Source organism: Lepisosteus platostomus, chromosome 12 (genome assembly GCF_059453375.1).
Source record: "Lepisosteus platostomus isolate fLepPlt1 chromosome 12, fLepPlt1.hap1, whole genome shotgun sequence".
NCBI classification, from domain to species: Eukaryota; Metazoa; Chordata; class Actinopteri; order Semionotiformes; family Lepisosteidae; genus Lepisosteus; species Lepisosteus platostomus.
Genome location: NC_142622.1, coordinates 31100838 through 31109865, shown reverse-complemented (window position 1 = coordinate 31109865; position 9028 = coordinate 31100838). Strand labels below are relative to the sequence as shown.

Here is a 9028-nt window from a genome sequence, read left to right as displayed (position 1 = left end):
AAGAGGCTATCAAAGCAGTTTTATCATTGTCTTTAAATCTGTAACACAAAACTGCTTTGTTACAAAAAGTGTTGTGCTCATTTTTATGGCATTGTTTTTTTATATTTAGAACATGGTGTAAAAACAAAACAAATGATAAACGATGAAAATATATGGAAAAGAAAGTACTACACAAACATTGCATACGTGAAGTTATATTTGCTTTTTAAGAAACAAATCCTGTTTTCTCACAAAATATTTTACATTGTATTATGATTGAGGATTAATCCTGTTAGACTATGCTTGCCTATTTTTGTGGTCTTTAAATATCTGTGGATTAAAGAAAGGACAAGAAAACTTTCTTTATGTGCAGCTTTATTTTTTTTTTGTTCTACGCTGTTGGTTGGATTAAAACACAAAAAACTTTGAACAGTAAAACTGGGTTAATGTAAAAGGTCATATTTATACCTAGTTACACTGCACACAATTTTATATATACTGTATAACAACAGTTTCAAATTGGTCATTAACCTTGCTGAGATAAGCATTTATTAGAAATGACAAATGATAAAAAGGAATAACACTGTCCTTAATGTTAAGACCTTAAACATGGACCAGTTACAAAAACAACATGTTTTTCTTTTAAATTAATCAACAGGAATATTTCAGGCTTCAGCTACCTTAGCTCTTTTATTAACTGGAGATTCCCAGCAATGAGGCACTATTACATCTCATTAAATGAATCAATTTATCCACAACTAGATTTGCCAGGTTCCTTAACAATACCTGAATAACTTAACATCTGACATTTAATAATTACTTCGAATAACTATACAAAGTAGTCTGCACAATCCATTTCTCTTTACAATGCTGCAGAAAATATTGGGTCCAGAACTTAAAAAAAAAATACTGGTACTGCTACAGATCCCATAACTGGAGAACTGGTTACATTACCAGTTCTTCTACAAGGGCTTTACAAGGGGATATTCCGTATATTTCATAGTCAGAGAGCACATGGTACTGTACGTGGCATTCTTCCATCAGGACTTGGTGTTGAAACCTTATGGTTTATTTTACGCACATTTAGACAAAATACTTTAAAAAGAACAAAGCAACTCCTCTAGATACACTATATTTAAAACAAAAAATAAACAAAACGTTTATTCAAAGAACACAAAACATTGCACTTTAAAGTGTAACATTAGACCTCCATATATACACGTTTGGCAGAAAGAACTATCATTCTTTGCTATAAATAGCGGATTTGTACACTGAATTCTGCTACATTCATAGCTCCAGTTTTTAGACTGCTCAGCAACCTCCAGATTGTGCTTTAGGATACCCTAAACAGAAAAAAAACATAATAGCATAAAAAAACAATTCTCTCCTGTTTAGTTTTCCTTCACACCTCCAATATATGAGGAAACTGATGTTGTCACTCAATCTATTCATCCCAGGTGCTCTTCAGTTTTCTCCATCCACGGACTCCTCATCTCCTGTCATTTTTTCAGGAATGGCCTCTAGGCTGCGCCTGGGCTTGATCAGTTCTGTGGTCCCAGTGTTCCCTTTACACAGGTTGCAAGTCAAAGCAGCATAATGGATCTGCTTCAGGTTTTCCAGCACCTCATTTTTGGCATGCTTCAGCAAATCTGCCTGCCCCTATATGGTGGAAAAAGCACAGAGATCAATTCCAGCTGCTGATGAAGGGATGTACGTAGTTCAGTCAGTAAACTACCTGTAGCTCAGTTGAGGCACAATTCTCACAACAAATTGGTGGAAAGAAGACAATTAGTTATAACAAAAAAAAAATAGTATAAATGAGTACATTAATTTTAATTAAATATATATGTATGATGCTTCTATCCCAGGACTTAAAAAAAATAATGACAATTTTAATTTCAACCTTAAGTCAAATCGTCGTTATTAAAGTTATACTACATTGTCTTCACATGATTGAAATTTAACTTTTTAATGAAGCACAAAGGTCTATGGTACTCAAAGTGAAGATGTATTCATATTTTTATTATAGTAATAGCTTCCATATTAGAAATAATAACAGTAGCACGGGAAGTTATTTTTATGTTTTTAACACTTTCAGCCACTAGGGGGCAAAAACTATTCCTTTGAGTTCGGGACCTAGTTAATCTTTTCTAAACGTTAATCTAAACGTTCGGTGGTAAACCCACTAATCTTTTACTCCCTTATTCAAAGCATCACATCTTACTCTGGGATTTTTTCATTAAAATGTTTTGTATCTTTAAATTATGACAACTGAGTACCCTTTATTGTAAAAAGTTAAAATAACTACATTGTTATTTATTCATCATTATTTTTAATATTTTAATTATTTTATTATCGCTTTATTTAGTAAAGAGATGTCATCCTGTGAATGGATCATCACAGCCACTTCTACCAAGACAAATGCAGTTCCTATGAAAACTGATTCTTCTATTCAATACCAGGACCTTGATATTGCTCACTGGTGATAAATTTCAATGGAGAAATTCAAAATCACTTTAACTTGGGGACAATATAAAGACAATTACAAGGAACATGCACAGGGAGTAAAGTCAAAAAGAGAACCCAGGGGAAAAGTAAAACATTGAAAGCAAAAGGCAATTAACTGTTTAAATCTAAATGTCAGGAGTATTAGAGTATTAGAATAGTCTAATAGTCAGGAGTATTAGAAAGAAAAGACACGAAGCTTCAATATTAGCAGGTGATTATGATGTAACTGGAATATAGAAAAATACATGGCTAATGGAGAGGAACAAATACAACATTAGTGGATACACAGCGTCCAGGAAAGCAGTAGAATAAGACAATGGATATGGAATCACTAAAGGATGGATGGACAAAATGAAAGATATTGTGCTTGAAGCAAAAATCAGACTTATCCCAAGAGTAAGTAAATCAGAGGTTAGAAAGTACCAATTTCGCAGATGTCAGGTCACAATGGTGTTTGCAGAATTACAGCAGATTCAATAAACTACAAACAGACTGCATAAACTACATTCAGGGAGTCCTGTGCACAAAATCATTGTTTTCTTGTACCTTTAATACTGTTTCAAAACTATGCATTACAATAGGGAATATTTTATTATATCAGTTTATTCTGATAAATATGCAGAAGGTCCAGACTGTGGAATTCTACAGCCTGAATAAATTCCAGTGCAAAACACTGGAAAGGTGTATTTTTCACTTATAAAATACCAAGGTCATTGTATGGTATTTTCGAAATACAGGAAATACCAACAGTAGTTTACAGAGAAGGTCAGAAACATTTTCTTCCACTGAAATGACATTCACAATCAAAATATACAAGAATATGAAGAACGTATAATTAGTTTCAAACAGATATCAAAGGTCACAGTCAGTAATTCTTCCCAAGCAATGTCCATCATCTGGTCATCTGTTCTATTCACATAATTAACATCCTTGAACAGGAGCAGACGTGTCATAGTAAAGAAGGGTCTGAGTAAGCTTCAATCAAAAAGCACTTTTCTGTTTGATACCATACTTGTGTATGTAACGGCATAAATATTATACTGTACTCACTACAGCACATTTTATTGACAGCCAGGTGTAGGAATGTGATACAGAAAATACAGAACTCTATGCACAATTTGTTTGTTGTGGCCGACATTAAAATAATGCCGTCTGGATTTGCTATTTATAAGTAAAAGATCTACAGTATAACAACATATGATTATAAAACATTATTAGTGAAACATTCAAAAGCTTAAAGAGCTACAGAATGTCTCAGCTTGCAAATAGATTATTCTTACTAATATGAATTTACATGTACTGTCGCTAACATGCTTGTCTAACTAACATGCTTATGCAACTTATAGAGCAAAATTGACCCACGGGTTGAATTCTGGGTCTGGTGTATTATCTGTGGGAAGTTTATAGGTTCTCTCTTTTTTGCATGGGTTTCCTCCAGGTGCTCTGATTTTCTGCCACAGTCCAGAAATACTGATAAGTTAATTGACTTTTGCAAAAATTGAACCTGGTGTGAGTGTGTGCATTTTTATGGCTGCTGTCCTGTCCAGGGTGTATGCTGCCTTATGCCTGTTGCTTGCTGGATTCGGCTCTGGCTCTCCTGCGATCCGGTATTGGATAACGTGGCTGGAAAATTGGCAGATGAATGGCATAAATGAATAAAGCTACAATAATTCAATATAATACAATGACCAAAACATCCATTGATTTTCTAAATGCACAGCGAGACCGCAATACTAACCACTGTGCCACCATGCAGCCTAAAAACCAGCACAAACAACAGAAATGACAGCAATATGGGATGAATCCGACACAGTGCTTTGAAAAATCAGTCAGATCCTTCCGATGGTGTCCCATTTTGTTAAATAACAAAATTATTCACACACATTTTTAAAAATTTTTTTTACATTTTTAAAAAAAAGTTTTAAAAATGTGTGAATAATTTTGTGAATAATGTGTGTGAATAAATTTGATTCAATGCTTAAATCCTTAAACTGAAGACTTCTAAGTGTAAAAATATGTTTCAGTAAAATTAAGTAGAAAAAAAGATAAAAATACTGTATGTTAATTGCATACGTAATGAGATCTCTGAATATCTGTTGGCATCCTTGGCAACAATTACAGCTTGAAGTCTTTTGTGGTAAGTCTCTACCAACTTTACACAATGATTTGGTGCAATTTTTGTCCACTCTTCTTTTCACTTGCACAAGTTCTCAAGTTGCCTGGGGGTCACGTGCGGATTGCGGTTCTCAGGTCTTCCCAAAGATTTTCAGTAGGCTTCTAATCAGCATTTTGACTGGGGCACTCAAAGATATTCCCCTTCATATTCTTGAACCACTCCAAATTAGTTTTGTGTGTGGTTTTGTGCATTGCAGTAGATCATTGCAGTAGATCACTGAATGGTGGATGTTTTGTCCCCGTTTTAGTTGGTTGGAGCTGGTTTTCTATGATTACTTTATTCCATCTACTGTTTATTCTCGGCAGTCTTAACAAGCTTCCCAGTCCCTGCTTATTCTTTATAAAAAACTATAACATCATGCTGCTACAGTACCATCATGTTCGACAGTAAGGTTCTGACTGAGTAATGAGTAAACCAAAATGTTCAACAAAATCCTTTTCTACATATTTGCAGTATCAATGAAATGTTCTGCTGCAAATTCCATGCAGGATTTGAAATGGATTTTCCTTTCTGCCAGCTTTTGTGGATTAATTGGTATATTGTTAATATTGTGTTATATATTAACAATAGTGTTTAATATTGTTAAATGTTATTGCATCTCAACCATTGAACTCTGCAGTTCTTTCAAAGTTTTCTCCTTGGCTGGCTGCTCAGTTAAGACAGAAAGCTAAACCTAGACAGTATCTAAGTGGTACAGCGCAAATATTTAATTCTGACTGAATGACTTCACACTGCTCAAAGCGATATTCAGTGTTTTGGACTTTTTTATACCTGTCTCCTAATCTGTGCTTTTCTACAACTTTATCTCTGAGTTGTTTGGAAACCTCCTTGGTCCTCATTGTTGAATCCTTGCTTGAAATTTACTACCTAACTGAGGGGACCTTACAAGACAGTTGTGTTAATTGTGAAATCACATGAACCACTATTAATGCACACAGAGACCAATCAATTAATTCATGTGGCTTGGTATGTTAATTTTGTGCACTTAAAATAATATAGGTTTGCTACAGCAAAGCGTTTGTAACTTACTTTAGACAATCATTACTTTTCCATTTTTCATATTAATTATCTGGCTACTTCTTTTTTTTTTGCTTCAAATGTGTAGAGAAGGCACACAAAAACATACTTTGTGTTCAACCCAGCGATCTCAAGTGAACATAATGTCTGGGACATTCACATTAAGGAAACGTATTTAGTTGCATATCCCTTTAAGGCAACAACAGCATGACGTCTGAGACCGACTGAGCTCACCAAACTCTTTGTGCAATCATTTGAGATGATTTGCAAAGCATTTGCCACTTTGAGTTCTTGTCTATCCTTGGGGCATTCTGATTTTTTTTAAGCATGTAAAGTGCTGCTCAATTTAATTTAAATCTGCTGCTTCACCTTGCAGCGTGACAGTGACCCATATATAATGTTAATGCAACGGAGGATTTACCTGGAGGAAAGAGTAGAAAACATCCAGATTTAAATCAAATTGAGCATGAATTTTTGAGTAACCCAAAAATAATAAAAAACATATTAAGCCTATGATTAGCAATAGAAACAAAAAATGAGTGTTGCCTTGCTGTCCCAGATCATGCTGAGAAATGTAAGTTATGTCACTCTATGAGTCTTAAAGAGTAATACTGTAAAGCTTTAATTTGTATCTGCTCTCTAAAGCAACTGCATAACCTGTATATTAATAGCAATGGTCAATTTGTGCATGGCCAAATTTCTAAATACCAAAAACAAGAATAATGAGTTTTTTTTAAATAATAAAATAAAAAATTATAATAAAATAATAATATCAAATTACTTACCTGCTAAACAAAATGGTGCAACAAATGTATAGTATGTACTGTATACAAATGTTAGATTGCATTAATGAGATTTTTGCCCATTAATTAACTTTCACAGGTTAAAAAGGGAATCTTTACTGTTTCATTAAATTCTACTCTTGGTACATTGTAGGTCACCTCCTTGGTTTAAAGAGGTTCATGTAATCTCTTGTTAACAGGGTACTAAGTTTCTGACATACACTATACTGTAGTACTTTAATTGAATAGAATGTTTAACCAACTTTTGACATCTTCTTGTTTTAAATAAACGCTTTCTTTTTCCCCACTAAAAAGACTGTGTTTATAAATAAACTAGATGCTTTGTTTGCAGATTTCTAGAATTATACTTATCTTAAATTATTGATCTGCTAGTTTATATGCTAGATCCTTGAAATGCTATTTTCTTTAAATCAGGTAAAAAACGGCGCTAAGACCACTACCCCAAGAAGTGGATTTTGAGTCATATGGCAAAAATTTCCCTTTTATTTTTAGCAATAAAACTGAATTAATTTTTACAGATTTGCAATATTTATAACACACATTTTGATAACTTGCTTAGGTATCAAAAGTAACAGCATTGCCACTAAGCTTCCTGTAAACAAGTCAGCTGCATATGCATCATTGTCCAAAAAATGATTTTATTGATCTAATCAACAAGATATCTGCCTGAGCTGGCCTTGTTCATCTTGACTTACAAAAGGCTCACAAGAAATTATAGAAGGCCTATTATAATGGTCATTTAGCACCAAGTGCTAAAAATAATGTATTTTTAATTACACAATCAAAAGACAATCTAAAATACCAAGTCCACCTTAAACAGTGATGTTAACTCTGTACCACCCATCCATTTTCAATCATTCTTTAGTCCAATACAATGTTGTGGTGAGCCAGCGCCTACAGGCAGAAGGCAGGACACAATGGAACTAGGTACCAGTCTTTCACAGCACACACACACATGGGAATACCCTCTAAACTATCACATCTTTGGACTTGGGAAAAACCCATGGGGCCACAGGAAGAGCATTTAAATTCACACAGAAGACACCTTGGGTCAGAATGATAACTAGAATTCATGAGCTACCACATTACTATTAATTACTAGGAATGAATAGGAAGGAATAAAAAGTGTAACATTGGAACAAGGTATAATTCATTCAGTGTGTCTATGAATTAAATGCCCTTAGTTACAAAAGTGTAAAATCAGACTTCCATGAGCTTTCTATATCAAACTACAGTATGTGAAGCGTTATAGATACTGTTTCAATAAAAAGTAAAATTATCATCAGTTAAAGCTGATGAAACATAATACTACTGTAAATTCAATTTCAGAAACAATACATTATGATGGTTTAGTATACGCTTTATAGCTGTGGCAGAAATATGTTCCTTGGCAATACTGTCTCTTCTGCATTTCAGTCCAATGTAGAACTCACTCACACTCAATCAATAACTCACAACCACACAGGAAAGTGAATTAAATGGCTGACCCTTCTAGCTGTTTTCAGCTCCTAAGAAGTTGCACATACAGATGCAGCCACTCAGAACGTGCGTCAATTCTTATTCCAGTGTTTGTGGTATTGCAGCACAGCAAGTTGTGTGATTCACTGGCCAAAGACAATCGATAGGTGGCACTTATGGTGTGCTAGATGTGAGTGAAACGATCGCTTCATTTAATCTGTTTCCCTACTGGGCATCTTTAAATCCACGTAAAATGGAATACTATTATGGAATTATAGTAACTAAAGAGAAATATGCCACTAAAGAGAAATTTTGGCAGCTGACAATAAAAACAACAGATATATAATGTTTATGAACTTCATAAACAATATTAATTTATGAATATAAATAGGCTACACCAAATGCAATTTCCTGTGTAGACAACTAATAAATTTGGCGTAAAACCACAAAGAAAATTTAGTGCTGGAAGGCTTTTCTTTTCATAATGTTACATTGGTTATTGATTGAAATGGATACATTTTACACATTCTTTAAAAGTTCTGCCATGGCATAATTTACATACAGATGAATTAAGAAAGAAAAATGTGGCTTTTCTGTATGAAAATATTTTTGAAACTGTCATGGAATTTATACAGGATTCCCTACATATACTAGATAAATTGTCACCTTTTTTGTCACCTGGTGCAAGCTTCATAACTGGTTAGTTATGAAGCTTACACAAACATGATACTAGATACTTAATATCTTAAAATCTTACCTACAGTATTAACTCCGTAAGATAAAACTAAAGATTACCAATGATTCAGAGCTCAAGAGCACATTATTTACTCAAAGGTAAGTCAGGAATTGTACTTTGTAGTTAATCCCATACAACATACATAACACAATGATCTAAAAGTATTTATCATTTATAGCTATTCATAACATGTTCTGTGTAATGACCAGAGTAAAATCTAAATATTTTCCTTATGTATTCACAATCGGTGTTAAAATGAGTTGCGAAAGAGGCAATCCATTGCATACCAGGTCAGATTTGGAAATGTTTTACTTTCCTGTAATACTGCAGTGTTTATTAATCAAGGGGATT

General features: G+C 33.8%; 1 protein-coding gene across 2 annotated transcripts in view; it reads right to left on the bottom strand.

The window, feature by feature from the left end:
- Positions 1-337: 337 nt before the first annotated feature.
- The window catches only part of plcl2 (phospholipase C like 2), a 115173-nt gene continuing 106482 nt past the window's right edge, over positions 338-9028 (bottom strand). For both annotated transcript variants that reach the window (XM_088601616.1, XM_088601615.1), the window contains one exon: positions 338-1638. In XM_088601616.1, coding sequence (XP_088457742.1) covers positions 1444-1638 — 195 coding nt within the window. In that variant the 3' untranslated portion in view covers positions 338-1443. The remainder of the gene's footprint in view (positions 1639-9028) is intronic.